General features: G+C 33.1%; 1 protein-coding gene across 2 annotated transcripts in view; it reads right to left on the minus strand.

Annotated features, from left to right (window-relative positions):
- Positions 1-8,038, minus strand: part of LOC149542430 (P-loop NTPase domain-containing protein LPA1 homolog 2-like) — a 60,888-nt gene extending 52,850 nt beyond the window's left edge. For both annotated transcript variants that reach the window (XR_016355465.1, XM_089797368.1), the window contains exon 1: positions 7,857-8,038. Coding sequence is in view for 1 of the 2 variants with exons in the window: in XM_089797368.1 (XP_089653494.1) it covers positions 7,857-7,973 (117 nt within the window). In the remaining variant the exon portion in view is untranslated. The remainder of the gene's footprint in view (positions 1-7,856) is intronic.
- Between the last annotated feature and the right edge of the window lie 8,892 nt (positions 8,039-16,930).

The following is a 16,930-nucleotide window of genomic DNA, read 5'->3' on the forward strand; positions in this document are numbered from 1 at the left end:
TATTTTGATTATTAATTAAAGGAGAATTAATTGAGAGAAAAGAATTAAATTAAAAGAAAATTAGAAATTAAAATAAATATTAATTATAAAATATTAATTAATTAATAAACAAATATTAATAATAAAAGTTATAAAAATTAAAATAAAAGTTATGAAGATTAAAGTGGGAGTTATGAATATTTAAATGGAAATTAATTTAAAAGTTATTGGAGTTATAAGTTTGCATGGGAAGTAATGCAGTTCCCTATTTTTCATGTGTCAACAACACGGGGGTTAGTGCATCAATTAAGCACATGGTGTCTACAACCCTAGGGCTTATCTAAAAGGCTGGAAATAGGTCCATGCTTAGTTGACGATATCTTCCAGCTGATTCTAGAAGCATTCTAGGGTTATCCAAAAGCTCTTTATATTCGGGCATTCCTTAATAGCTTGGAGATAGCGAGGACATAGCGTGGATAGTATGGTTAGCGTGGAGAATAGTTGAGGCATTGGAGGATTCGGGAAAATTCTGAAGAAGGGGAGCTTGCACTGCGGGTTGTCTGAGGATAAGCGAGTTTAGCATCAGAATCCGGGTAGATTCTTGTGATTTCATTATGATACTTATGCATCTTGCTTTCCCCTGTCTTCTTCGTATTTTCCATATGTCTTCATTGTGTATTTTCAATTTGGGCAATTAAGTTTTACTTAAGGATTCTATATGTTTAGATCTGAAATAATACGAATTAGGGTTGCAATTTCATGGACAAACCCATTAGAATTAGTCATCAGAGAATTTTTAAAAGAACAAGTTTCATAGAGAGGTTCTGAAAATGAAAGCTTGTATTTTTATAAACATACTGTGATTCTGTACATTTTATATATATATATATATATATACATAACCCTTAATTATATATATATATATATATATATATATACACACATACATATGTATATATATAATATATATTTATATATATTCACAACCTTACTGCGGCAGAAATGTTTTAATAAACGAATTTCGCAACTTATGAAATCGCGTTGCGATTTTATGTTAAAATAAATATATTAATGCATGCTTGGGTGGGGGCGGAATCGCACCCCGTACCCGTGCTTTAAAGGAGCGCGCAGTACCTGCTGTGCAGTGTACCCGCGACTGAAGTGGTCGCAGGGTACCCGCGGCAATGGTCACCACAGTGACAGCCGACAGCATAATCGATTCGGCTTTGTTCTATGGAAACTTTGATAATCGATTTCCTTTATGAATCGAAATTAATAAAATTCGGTTCCATTTTTTATAAAATGCAAAAGAAATAATAAATATTATATTATATATGTACATATGTATATGTTTAAATATATATATATATATATATATATATAAAGATTTTAAAGTTGTTAATAAAAGATTTATAAATTCATCTCTTTTTAATGATGAATAGTTTTGTAATTTTATAGTTTTAACTATTATGAATTAATAGTTTAAGATTATAAGATATATGAAGCATATGAAAATTAAGTTAGTGGAAACGTCTTTTAAATATGATAATTGGAAACTGAAGTTTAGAGGGAATTTTTAATCCATCCAAAAAAAAAAAATTATACATGGAAAAACGTAGGAAAATGTTCTTTCTCTAAACTTGGGATACAAAAACTGAGATTTTGCATATGAATTCAAATTTGAAAACTTAGCAAAACCGAAACATGTGTTTACTTTGTGTATTCATTATGCTAATGTTTTGGGTTTTGGGTTGACTAGTGTTGACCGGTATAGGACGTCTACCAAAGGCTTGGGGGTTATGTGAATGTGATGTCTCGATGATATTTTAATCTCGATCTTTATAAACCCAACCATGATTATGTGATGGAATGCTCCATGAATTGGTTGTGAATACTGATTGTTATAGTTAAGCTTCTTATGTCGGGAACCCTTGACTTAACCATTATTTTGGTCATCGATCAGTTATCCTTGGATGTATTCTAGTTGCCATGATGGGACTAATGTGTGGATTTATTATTGATGATGTCATGATGTGACATGTTTTGACTCAACCATTTTGGAGTCTTCGATCAGTATGATTTTGAGATATATTTTGGTTATTGAGAACCAATGGATATTTTGATTATCAGTGATACTTCAGTTGCCAATAGAGAGCTGTTGTGTTCATGATTTTCTATGGATGTTGCTCATGGTGATTTGATGCTTTTATGCATATTTAATGATTTTTAATCATGGATATTTGTTGATCCTTACTATGGTGATTTTGTGGACTTTCTTTATGTTTATGATACCATGAGCATTAGGGTAGGATATCTGCATGTAGTGTCGGAAAGTGGCTTGCAATGGGGGTCGGGGCCCTAAGAGGCTGCCAGGGTAACTCATTGTAAGTTGGTTAATAAGTGATAACATTCACACACTTAATACTAACTGAATGAACCTAAAAAGATAAGAGTTTTGGTTCTCGCCCATGCCTTGAGTGCTTGTATAGGCTAGGATGGGAGTAGAGAGAACGCATGGTTGCGACCTTGCATTCCATAGTATGCCTTGTCAGTATGAAAGGATACTAGTGGCCGCATGAGATCTGTATGGACCCGTGGAGTTTAGCTAACTGCTAGGGTAACTTGTACGAGATAAATGCGATGACACTTTCCCGCTTGCATAGTAGGTTCCTACATGTCATTGTGTACCTCTGGGAAGTAGATGTCTGTTTTGTGATTGGAACCTTTGAGTTAGTATACTTTTAGGTTTCCTGGACTTTAGAGTCGTGTGCTATGTGGTTTTGATAACCTGTTTTGGGACTTGAGATTATCTCCTCAGCACGGTGGGAGTGGACCACTTAGGTACCACGCGGTCAGGTGGTAGTGTATTTTCCACTCTTATCATTTGAGATTCATTGAGACTTTGTGGTTAATGCGTCCTTCGTGATGGTGGATATGTATCCTTTCATTGTTGATTAGCATATGTTAGATGATGATATCTTATGCTTTACTTTTTATGTTAGTAGGATGTTTAGGAGTGACATTCCTACTATGATAATACCGATGATCTCTTCGGTGCTTGGAATGTTACGCACAGAGGGATGGCTAGGATCCACGATGGTCTAATGATGCTATTAACGGTTGGGAGGAACCGTGCACTTAGTTTATTTATTTGATCTTTCTGATAGATGTAAATGGCTTTTATGATGATGTATCATGAGTATCATGTTATTATCTTTACTTTGATGTATCATGGATTAGAATAGGATGATGTACCTTATTCTACATATGTATATTCTTTTAAGCCTTCATACCCTGTGACATGTACAGTGGATGAATGAGCAGTTGGATATGTAATAATTGAACATTGGACTTATCATATTATTTCATGTGGATGTTGTACTAGATGGATTCATGTAAGTAATTCACGTTAAGGGGATCTTAAAGAATGTAATCTGTTGTATATGTTATGTTTACTCTTTAGATGGACATTGCTATTGCTTCCGTTATTATGCATAAGTTGTATGTGGTAGTTACTTTTAAAAAATAAAAAATGCTACCAAACTTAGTGAATTACTAGGTAAATTCTTTGGATCCCTTGACGAGGCATTACATAGGTCCCTTTGATATCTTCGCAATGAAGGAAAGCCTTAGATAAGCGGCGATTTCTACAAGGTCCTGACATCCCTTCCTGCTTAGCCGCCTAAGAAAATGACATTAAGTGACAAAACATGTGAAAGAAGGAACTTCCTATAGAAATGGTAGGGGTCAATGCCCCAAAAATTCTATGGGCTAGGGTAAGCATTTGAGTCACTGAAGAAAAAGATCAATAGAAAGCTAGTGTTTGTTACCCAATTATAAAGAGCCATTCAAAGTTTAGACTAATGCATTAAATTTTTCCATTGGGGGATTTCTAATGCAAGGAGGTCACCATGTTGCCTTGAGTACCAAAAGTTTGATGAATAGGATCATAACTACTTGGCACGTGAAAATTAGTTGATGACAATAGTTCACTACCTTAAGGCACGACGTCCCCATTTCAAAATAGGATTTTAATGATAATTAAATAAGATAATATTATTAAATATATAATGATAATATAATCACATATTATAATTATTGTTACTATATATTTAAAAATAGTAATAAAATATTATAACAATAAATAAAACATATATTCTATTATCAACAAAATAACATCTAAAAACAAATAAAATTACAAAATTACAATGGATGAATAAATAAATAAAAATAACTACAAGAGATAATATTGTAGAAAGTAAATAAAAAAGTAAATAATATAAATTAACTAAATCTAATGACAAGTCAAAAGATATGCAATAAAGAGATGCAACTCCTTCCATTTATTATACATAAAAGAGAGGAGATTTCATTTCAAAAGGGAAGGAAAGAAGATGAAGAAAATATGAGAATATTAAAATAGGAATAATGGAAGAGGAGAGTAATGTGAAGAAATAATCAAGTGACTTTCTCAAAAGGTGGCAATGATATTGAAAGGATGTGGCTATTTGAAAGGGTCATAATTACGAATGGTTATGACTTTTTAAAATGTTGTAATTATAAAAAAATTGTGATTTTTTTAAAGGACTGTGATTATGAATTTGAAAGGATTGTAAGTATAAATGGTTGCGACTTTTCATGTGGATTGTAATTATAAAGGTGAATATAAATATAGTGAGATTTTTTCAAAAGGAGGAGAAGGAAATAAATAATTTTATATTTAATTCTAAGATATATTACATCAAATTATATGTGTGTGTGTACACACACACATATATATTGATCATATATCGATACCTATTGTATATTAATATCATTTACGATAATGAGATTGTAATACCAACTCTAATAGAAAAAAAAAAAAAAAATGTATATCTACATTTCAATCCCACTAAAATGTTACTAGAGAGGAGCTTGTATAAATCCAATTTAATAGATCGTATCCAAATAAAGGGTAGGGGTCAATGTACCATAAATCATTGTGAAATGGACTTGAACTTGTAAACTTTGAGAGAGTCCATAGTTTGGATCTAGGAAACTTGGATAAAATCTGTATCCTCTAGTCATAAATCTAGATAAGAATATCATTTGGTAACTAAAATGACTATTATGAACATCACAATTTGTTAAAGAAGTGCCAGTCATGAATCACCCTAAAAGGGGACATTACAAAGGCACTAGTTGGCTGGGGTCCCTTTCATTTTCAAGATAGATAACATGAGGTCCACTTCTTTCAAGATTCGATAAAATCTCACAGCTTAGCAATCAAGGTGGTAGGAATACTTGGCAAAGTTTGATTTTGATCTCATCGAGTGAAATAATGTTGTAGTTGACACATTGAGTAGGAAGAGCCAAATCACTACATTATAAGAACAAAATGACTTAGGAGCAAGTTCGATCACAGTAGAACATGTGAACTAGGAAAGATCAAAGAAGGTTTTGAGTACAACCCATAAACACATGAAATTGTTCTACAAGTCAAATTTGGTTGAGCCTAGATGTTCTATATTGAGATCAAATTTGTCTACACCTTGATAAGACTTTTGAGAGGAGATCATCACACAATGATATAACTCACCTTGGCTTGGGTAGAAGAGAACACTTGCACTTCTAGAGAGTGGTTTTTACTGGCCCAATATGTACTAGGATGTTGAGTTATTTGTGTAACCTTATTTTTCAACAAGACAAGTTAGTAACATGGTTGCTTGGTCGATCTTGCAACCCTTCTTGTTCTAGTTCATTTGTGGGCCTATTTAAGTATGAATTTTATTACTCAACTACCCCAAGTAGATGGTACAATGGTATTGTTGTGGATAGGTTTTATAAGAATGCACTCTTTGTACCCTACAAACAAATTTGTCCCAAAAAGTTGGTTGCAAAATATTTCTTTGAACATGTTAAGTACTAAGGATTCTTATTGTACATGTTGTATTAGATCATGATCCATGATTCACATCAAATTTTTCATTTGAAATATTCAATTAGTTGGTACTAAGTTGTTGATTTTGACTAGTTACCATCTATTGAGCATTGTATCAAATTATGACCCATAATTTGATCTATTTGTTCAAAGTAGTAAGCAATGAGTTGTTGATGTCAACTAGTTGTCATCCACAAACAAACAACCATACTGAAAGCATAAATAGGGTGTTGGAAGACTACCTAAGGTCTTACCTTTGAACCAATAGCTACAAAGAGAAAATGATTTATAATTGATGACTTCTATCAATTTATCTAGGTTAAGACTATGTCTTAAATATTCAATAGATGCAATATGGACATGAAATGATTTTATCTATCCTGTTCATATAAAATGTAAAGTTTGCAAATAGATAGTTAAATGATCCTAAGTTTAGAAGTCGAGGTGTCACAACTTTACCAAGTTCAACTCTTGTTTGGTCACTTATAGTCTTTATTTCTCATTAGACGAATCCACATATATTGCTAGTAAGCATTCAACATGAGAAATTACAATAATTAAATACATTCATAAATATTTTTAGTAATCAATTTTAATTCTTATTGATCCATTAGACCAGCAATTACTTTGTTTCCTCATTGTGTAAGATACAAGTGTTTCTTAAAAGTAGCTAGTTTATTTCTCATTAGATAACTCCAATATATATTGCTAGTATCATACCATGCATATTAGCATAGCTAAATGTTTATTAATTCTTATAAAATTTGACCCATTGAACAAGCAATTACTATGTTTCCTTGCTTGGTAGCATACAAGAACTTGTAAGTAGCTAGAATATGAATATGTAGTGGGTTCTAAGTTACTTTGTTACATTGTTGATACTAATATGAAATCAAACCAAATCATATAAATTGTACACTGTAAGTCCCATGTTATAGTACTCAATAAAACATATTATTATAAGGCATAATTAAGAAAAAGTTATGGGAAGAGCATTAGTACAATATTCAATTAACTAAGTGATACTAAATGCATTAAAAATGTTCAAAAGTAATTTACAAAGAAAAAATTAGTAAACAAGTAGATTTAAGAGTTAAGGTGGTATATATAAAGGGAAAGCTTATATAACAAACTTTAAAGTTTTGGGTTTTAATACTACAATCTACATATAATACAAGTTCAAATGAGGCACAAGTCAAAGCTCAAAGTTTTGGTTTCACTATGACCCACCTTTATTATTCCGATTTCAAATGAGCCACATCAACAAGCCAACCTCAAAATTTTGGTTTCACTACAATCCAAGTATTATTATAATTTCAAATGAAATACCTAAACAAGTCAAGCTCAAAATTTTGATTTCACTATGACCTACATATCATTATTATTCCAAATGAACCACCTAAACAAGTCTAAGCCCACCTAAACAAGTCTAAGCTCAAAGTTTTGGTTCCAGTATGACCCACATATTATTATGATTTCAAATGAACTACCTAAACAAACCAAGCCCAAAGTTTGAACTTCACTCCTACCCACATATTATAATTATGGTTCTAGATAAGCTACTCGAAGAAGCCAAAACTTGAAGTTGAAAGCTCAAATTTTATTCCATTATAATGCATTATAATTTCAGAGGAATCGTCCTTAAAAAGACTGCTAGCTTAGTGTGTGATGTTTAAGCCATCCGGACCGCTAAGGCTCATATTTTATTATTATGATTTCAAATAAACCACCTAAACAAGCCGAAACTCAAACTTGTAATCACAAGAGAGTGGATGAAATGTAAAGCTAATTTGTGTAGTTATGGCATACAAGCTGTAACACAGAAAGCCATTGCAGCTGCCAATAAGCAACGGGCAGCTATAACTATTAACCTTGCCTATGCTACTGCCGCTTGATACAATCAGCCCAAAAAACAACGTTTTGAGAAAAAAATTAGAGTCAAAAAATAAGAAAATACCGGAGAAAAGCAGTCTTCGGCAAGGCCTTTGAGGATCCCATATCCACTAAGGCTGTATGGTGGAGCAGCTGAATGATATTCTACTTTGAATGAAGCGCAGGGCATAGATTTCAACATATGCTGAGGACATATTGTTGGTGCCCTCGACAAGTTAGATTTGATTCAAGGTAAACAGGGCATCTCTTCAAAGAAAGTAGAGTAGAACAGTTTATAATGTCAATTCACGGTTTACCTCGCGTCAAGGAAGAGCGTGGACAGGTGGAGGATGCAGCTTCTCCTACTGACACCTTTCCATGCAAACGGCCATGTTATAGTTTATTTATTGAATTTTAATATGTTTTACCGTCAGTCGAGAGGATTTTGAAGGGTCACGTTACCTCGTTTCACATACTGCCCGTGGCTATACAGCCACGAAAATGCACTTCATTTACATTGTTTTTTCTAACTTTTTAAAAAATTGACTAAGTCCTCTCCTTCGTATGGAAGTGCATTTTCGTGGCTGTATAGACGTTGACATACTGACGCCCAAGGATGAACAAATAAGAATTTAATTTAGAATGAAATAAAATAATAATAATAATAATTCGAAAAATATTGATTAAAATTAGGCTTTGTCAAGTGTCATTAGATTTTTTTTATGTGACAAAGTTTGGATTCTACTAATGGATTGTGGAAATCTGATTATGTTAATTGGATTCTAATAGCAAATTATTAGTGATTAAAAATAAATATTTTAGTCAATTAAGAGTAAGTTATTTTTCATTTTTCAAATTTCTTTTATTATTCTAAATTTTACATACAAGTTATTTAAGTTTTTAAATTTTAAAAAATATTTCTCTATTTTTAAGGAATTGCAAAAGGTAATTATTATTTTCAAAAATTGATTATAGTAATGAAACAAAAGAAGAAAAGACATGTCATATTCTATTGTATTTTTAAAAAAAACTAATTATAACATTTATATTATAATTATATTAATTTTCTTATCTTAATTATTATTATTATAAATAATTGTTAATGTCAAACTTTACATAATTGGTTTTTAATTTTTATATTTTAATATATAATATATGAAATTATGTCAAATCTATATAATTAAAGTAAAAAAGATGGACAAGTAACTTTACATATAAATTAAAATTAGAAATTATATTTCTATTTGAACTTTTTCTTCTTCTTTTTTATCGGTAAATAGTCGAAGCCTTGTTTATATTGATTAATAATAAATTAAATACAACAGAGTACCTCTATTCAAACGAGCATTGGTAGGAAAGAACGGAGAAGAAAACCTCCAGTCTTGTCCGAGACCATGGTCCTTTATTATTACATCATAAAAGGGGCATACCCCAGTTGAATTACTACAAATTTGTTATTGTTACAATGTAGTGGACTGGAGTCCAACGGATGCGCGTGTACTCTTATACCAAACAAAATCCTGTTGCCGGAAGGAACATACTAGCCAATACTTTGGATTTTTAGTATGCGCCTATCCATTGCTAAAAGCTAGAATCACACATGCCTTACTAACTTGACAATCAGAATAGTTAGTAATAGCATATAAATTAATTTCCTGATCGGATATTAAAAAAATAAGATAACCTGGGAAGGACCTAAGAATATTGTACCTATTCTACTTAGGCTTATTAATTACTTCATCCTGCCTTATTTCAATCAAAGCCATACTCCTCATTAAGTATTAAATAACTTACCATTCTCCATTTAACGAGTCAGTAGAGATCTTCATCAAATTATTAGTAGGTAATGCCTTCCAATATAGATAAATTATTACTCTTGTTTGACTAATCCTACACTTTTAAAACTTTCATTGAATTCAATTCTTACTTAAATAATCTTTTCATAGTTCTTTGAGATGTTCCTAAATTATCCTACTAACCCACTTAGAATCCACTCTTGTCCAAAGAAGAAAGAGAAATTCCAACTTTACTATGATGAGCACAATATACTAATCTCTACCTACAAAGCTACCAGACAAACACAAATTAAGCCTCAAACTAAAGTCTAATAACATTAATTGACAGAGCATGTTGTGATAAGTACTAATCCGAATGAGAAAACATAAGTTGTATACTTACTCGTCAGATTCCTTAAATTAATTACCCAGACTACTTTCTCATGAAAGTTTATAGACTTAATTACTCTAAGCTTGAGGTGGAAAGTCAGCATGCAGGTGAATTGAAATGATGAAGGAATACATCATAACAAACAATCAGGTTAAGGATCTTTAAAGTCAGAATACTCTTCTAAGTCCATAAACTTAACCTTGTTGTAATTAATAGTGATTGTTTAAATCTGCTCATCTAAGAATTTGAATGCTACTCCATTTATCATTGCAACTCCAATCAATCAAAAGGTAAGTATCCTTCAATATTGTGCTCATAAAGAAATAGAATCCTTTCGATGACCATAAAAAACATTTCTTAAAAGATTTGACAAAACCATAGGTCATAGCAGACAAGCTAAAAGCATAACAAACTTTTTATTAATATTGACTTTATATACATTGAGAGCAATTGATTACATATATGCAAAGGAAACTTTAGAGCAGAAAATAACTAATCTAACCAACCTCTAGATACATTACCATATAAGGGATACATAACATTTACATCTAATACAAAATCCCTATTAAGGGCTAGTACGATAGCTAACTAAAACTATTGGTACTTATGAACATGACTTAAACTAGCCAAAACTCCTGGCCAAGACAGTACAAACACATACCCAGCCAACATATTGGGATTGGGCAGACATGGATACCAACCAAAAACCAATGATGTCAAACATTAAACCTAGCACACCCTACTTCTTCCAAAAAACCATAATGACTTCTGCAATATCATTAGGGTTCTCCATCTAAAAATGGGGAGGGAATTCAAAGGAGAACTTTTCCCTACTGGACTTCTTGATATTGGGTGTGCAAAAGTCCAGAACATCCAAATTACCAAATCCTACCCCTGGATGGATGTAAGCATTGAACAAGCCAAGGTAGGTTCTGAGCCATTCCTTTCCATTATCCATCATAATCCCTCTCCACCTAAGGAAGAATTGAATACTTGATTCCATTTTTTGCCATACTTGATTGAAGGCTACCAAATCCCTTATTACCAATGTAGGCCACCTAGGTACAATTGCCAAGTCGAAGCTCCCCAGTGGATGATCCATGTACATTTCAGGTAGGGGGACTCTAAACTTCTCATCCAAGCTCATGATAGCTTCTACCAGACCTTGACACCAAATGGGATAAAAAATGTTCAAACAGAGTCTCACCATGTCCCATTTGTTTATCCTAGCTCTAGCCATGCACCCAATAAAGGTACCTATGATGTCGTTGTTCATCCTCCAAGTGAAATCATATTTGAAGAAGCCCTTGCCTATAGCCCTGCTAACTGTGATTTGAGTCATCCCATCGACTGGCTTAAGCACTTGATTCCACCTTTTTGGCTTTATGTTGCCACGAAAGGCCATTGTGCAAACCTTCGAGGTATGAAAAACACAAATGAACGTGTCCATAGCTAGAAAATTATGTGCATAATGACAAAGACGGGTCAAGGCACGAACAAATAGGTAAAAATATACTCTACAAAGGCTCTAGAAACACCTAGACTCTACCTACATTATCTTACATCTGGAACTTGATGTCACCTTGAAGCTATCATGATGCGGACAAACCCCAGACTAGGAACAAGCTTACATCCTACTAAAAGGAATGATGAAAAAACACTAACTACACTTCGGGTGATGGGATGGACTTATCTAAAAATATTACCATTATATCTTGTACTTTCGATACTAGCATTGAATTAAAGGGTTTTAAAAATTTATGTTAAATGAAGATGTATCATGGAAGAATCGTGACCTATAAATCTACCTGCTGGTCTAACTGCTATACAACCAACGAGAGCTTATAATAAAAGATATATTATAAGCTACTCATTCCCCCTTATTACAACATACCTTAGATAGCCTGAACTACACAATCTCACTATCCTGTATTATAACTACAACATACTTAAAAGAAACCACACCTTATAGAGTGGATACTAAAAGCTTAAAATTAAATAAAAACTAAGACTAGGAATATTCTAACACATCTTTGTATACCAAGGAGTTTTCACCATCAACTCCCTTATTTTTCAAATGATTTGCCTTCCGATTACCTTCTCGAAAGATGTGACAAATTTGAATTTTTGCAAACCAATTCAGTAACCTAAGGACTTCTTCTAGCTTAGAATTAAGGACCCAATTGGGTGTGGCTCTTTTCCTAATAGCGTTTAAAACAATTTGAGAGTCACCTTCAATGATGATATTCGATAATCCTAAATTTTGACAAGGATGAAGACCTTCTTCTAGTGCTTCAAGCTCTGCCAAATTATTGGAAGTAGGATTTATAGACTTTGCTTTTTTAGCAATCCACTTACTTGTATCATCATTAATAATGTAGCCAATACCTGTTGTCCCTGGGTTGCCTCTAGCCTCTCCATTGAAGTTAAGCTTTGCCCCACCCTTCGGAGGAGGAGTCCATTTACAACTTTCCCTTGCCTCATTGCTCCTCTTGAAATAGATAAGTGGAGGATTAATCAAGTTTGGCCATTTCTTTTTAATATGTCCATCCCAGTTAGAAAATGATCCTTCTTCTTTCTTGGAATTCCTAAGATGGGAATTTACTGTTTCGACTATGCTAGCTTCTATTTTTTTAACTATCTCTTATGACTGCATCTCTTTATTGCAAAAAATTCTTCTATTCCTTTCTTTCCAAGCTTCCCACACAAGGATGGATGGGCAAATGTTCCACAATTTGTTGTAGATGCCTTTACATAGATTGGTGGGCCAGCCTTTAAGAAGATCAGTTAATGATTCAGGCAATGAGGAAGACCAACTTGACATATGTCTGAGCCAATCCCAACAAACTTGAGAGTAGGAAGATCTGTATAAGATGTCATCAGTATCCCTGTTCTTTTGTTTGCATAGCACACATCTTGAGGAACCTTCAAAACCTAATTTACAGAATCTATCTGCCGTCAAAATCCTATTTTGAAATGCCAGCCATAAGAAAAATCCTGCCTTTGGCAAACAAGAGGGATCCCAGCATAGTTTAAGTGAAATTTTCACTTCATCCCATCTTTGTGAATGAATAAGAGCTTTATATCCATTTCTCAGACTATACTTGCCATCATTCGATGTCGCCCAAATGAGCTTGTCATTCCTCTCGAGCTGCTTAACTTTCTTGTCTTGTATGATCATTTCATATGCCTTTATTGCAACTGGTTCCATTTCTATGTCCTTCAGAGGCTTCCATATCCATCTAGTGTTTCCTTCCGTAGAGATCTTTGTTTTATAGTTACTAACCTTACTACCCCATAGATTGACTAATTTCTCTTTGAGGTCCCCCGAAATTTTATTGCTATCTATCGGGGGGTGCCCATCCCATGAATCTTCCCAAAATAGGGCTTCATCACCCTTGCCAACATCCCAAGTTAGATATTTGTTGATGAGCTGGTGACACTTAACCATAAAGTTCCAACTCTTTGACCCTCTAGGTAGGGTCTTCATTTTGAAAATCAATAAAGGGTCTTCTGCATTAAGGTACTTACTATACATAATCTTGGTCTAGTTATGCTCTCTTTCCACGAAAAGGCGCCATATTAATTTGGCCCCTAATGCTTCATTTTGCCAATATAAATTCTTAATTCCTAATCCTCCAAAATCCTTAGGTTTGCATATATTCTCCCATTTTATGAGAGCCAATTTTTTGGATTCCTCGCAATCATTCCAAAGGAAATTTTTGAGTTTTGCCTCAAACTTTTGATGGAGATGCTTATGTAATGGAAGACAAGATAGCGGATAAGTCAAGATAGCCAATTAAACTGAACTTATCTTGATGATCTTACCAGCTTTTGAGAGCCATTTATCTTTCCAACTACCAATCCTAGCCTCCAATCTCTCTAGAATACTATGACATACCTTACTGGACTTCATACCTTTCTCTAGCTCGATGCCAAGGTACTTGCATGGAAATAAACCTTTTTTATATCCCATAATATGGAAGATCTATTTTTCCAACTTTGGTTCTATATTAATAAAATAAATCTCAGATTTCAAATGATTCACTTTCTGACTCGATGCATTCATATATTGCTTTATGATGGTCTTTAAATTTAGCACCTCTTTAACTGTACTTTTTCTCGACATAATAGTGTCATCTGCATATTGTTGGTGAGTAATGTTAGGAATATTCCTTGTGACAGTAATACCTTTAATATCCTTGTTGTTGTAAGCCTTAGCGAGAGATCTCCCAAAAGCTTCAGCCATAATGATATAAAGAGATGGGGATAAGGGATCTCCTTGTCTAATGCCTCTAGAGGTTTCAAAAAAGCCCTCGAGGTCCCATTAATTAGAATTGAAATTTTTGTTGAGGAGATGCAATTAAAAACAAGGTTGATCCATTGGTGAGAAAAACCAAATGCTCTAGAGTTTTGCAAAGGAACCACCAATCAACCATGTCATAGGCTTTTTGGATGTCTAGCTTCATAAACATGCTTGCCTCTTTGTTCTTATAGGTTGAGTGAATAGTTTCTTGGATAATTAGGATGCCATCAAGAATAGATCTACCAGGTATGAAACCTATTTGTTCTTCAGATATAATTTTGGGAAGGATAAGTCTCAATCTATTTGCTAAAATCTTGGATAAGATTTTATAAAAAGTATTACACAATGCAATGGGTCTAAAATCTCCTGGACTCTCAGGATCCACCTTTTTTGGGATTAGAGTGAGAAAGGAATAATTGATTTTGGATAACAATGATCCACCATTTCTAGATGCTTTGATTGCTTTCCACAGGTCTGGGCCTATGATGTCCCAACATTTCTAGTAAAAAAAGGCCTGAAATCCATCTGGACCTGGTGATTTATCAAGGTTCATATTAAATACCACCAATCTGACTTCTTCCAAAGTAATAGGTTTATTTAGAGCTTTATTATCTTTAGCTGAGACTATTTTGGGGATCACTTCAAGCATATTGGTTTGAGCTACTCTGTTTGACCCCTCATAATTATTTAATATTTTATAGAAATGATCCACAAAAGTCTTTGAAATTTCTTTCAATTTTTCTATTGGAATACCTAGATGGTTTTTAATTCTAGATATTTTACTTTTTGCTCTATTGTGGAGGGTAGAGTTGTGGAAGAATTTTGTGTTCCAATCTCCTTCGTCTAACCATCTCTCTCTTGATTTTTGCCTCCAAAAAATTTCTTCTTTGTATAATATATCCTCTTGTTTAGCGAGTAATTCTTTTTTCTAAAAGATGGCTATCATTATTCATACCTTTCTTAATTACTTCTAGAATTTTAATTCCTTTAATCTTTCTTCAATATCCAATTTTTCTTTGAAAATGTTATTGAAGTGTTCCTTGTTCTATCTGAGAATATTTTCCTTAAGCATTGTCATTTTTGAAACAAAGATAAAAATCCTAAAACCTTCAAAATTACCTCGAGACCACCATTCTTCAATATTTTCTAGAAAGCTTATATCTAAAAACCACATATTTTCACATTTAAATGGGTTCCTTACATGTTTATATGGCTTAGAAAATTCAATTTTGACTGCGAAGTGATCAGAACCAGCAATCAACAAAATAGATGATTGGATATTCAAGTTATTTACATCCAGATTTCCTTTAATGAAAAACCTATCTAATTTTTTAGCTATATAAGCAAAGTCCTTCCTTTTGTTGTTCCATGTGAAATTCCCATTATTAAGCAAGATATCAATTAGGTTATCAAAATTGCACCATTTTTAAAATACTTTAGAAGCTTGAGTGATCTGTTGAGCTCCCCTTGCTTTTTCATTTAAGTTTAGAATAGTATTGAGGTCTCCACCTAATAAGATCAGACTATTCTTATGATCATTCACAAATATGCTAATTTCTTCCCAAATTTATTTTTTATCTAGATTATTTGTTGGACCGTAAATGTTCACTAAAATAAACTTGAGATTGGATTTTAGGCTTTTGACTATGCCACTGATCCAATTGTTGTTTACATTTAGGATGTCTAAGCTTACTTTCCTAGGGTTCCATATGAAGCCTAAACCCCCGAATGCACCTAAAGATTCTTGTAGAATGATACTCCAGTTACCTAACTTCTTACCTAATTTAATTCCTTGTATCTTATTTAGTTTTGTTTCCTGTAATAAAATAATTTCATATTCAAATAATTTTAGGTTTTGTTTTAATAATCTTTTTCTGCTAGGGGCATTTAAACCCCTAGCATTCCACATAGTGATCGTCATGTTTCCTTAGGAAGGCACTTCCCCTTCCCATTGTCAAATAGTTGATCAATCTTTTGTTGTTCTTTGTCCTAACCATCCGCTTCTCTAAGTTCTTTGAGCAATTTTCTTCCTCTTTTAGTTTTTTCTTTTCCACACTTAGGGGAGTTTAATCCTTCTCGATTCATCTGGATACCTAGCTGATCAATGTTTTTTTGCGCATTTAGGGCAACATCCGATTTTAATTCAACTTTCCCTTCAATGTCTTCACTTTACAATTCTTGTACAATTTTCTTCATGATATCTAACTTATTATTTGAAATGTTATCCTCTGAGCATGGTAATTTCATGTTATCATTCCCCTCAGAAACCTCACTTTGCTCTGTGCATAGTGTATTTTTCATTATCTGTGTAACTTTCCTATCTTTATCATCACTTTCTATATTTATCAAATCTCTTTTTAAATCTTCACATGTGTAATTGTCTCCTCCTAATTTTAGGACCCTCTAAATTAGGTTCTATTTCTGAACAACAATACTCCTGTCTATATTTTCAAAACTAAAAACTTGTATTAATTCCTCGGTTAAAGAATCTAGATTGTCTTCTTCATACTTGGTAAGACTCCTACTCTCTAGTTCTTCATCCCAAATCAAATCCCTATGTAAAAATTCATGGAACTCTTATGTCAACTGTCTATCTACTCTATTTAGTTCACTACTCTTATCCTTTTGATTGTTGACTAGTGGAGAAGGAGGGCCAGTTTTTGATGCTGTTGTCTGCCAAAATTTAG

This window comes from Cupressus sempervirens, chromosome 8 (genome assembly GCF_028749045.1).
Source record: "Cupressus sempervirens isolate cs-2001-9-10 chromosome 8, ASM2874904v1, whole genome shotgun sequence".
Classification (NCBI taxonomy): Eukaryota; Viridiplantae; Streptophyta; class Pinopsida; order Cupressales; family Cupressaceae; genus Cupressus; species Cupressus sempervirens.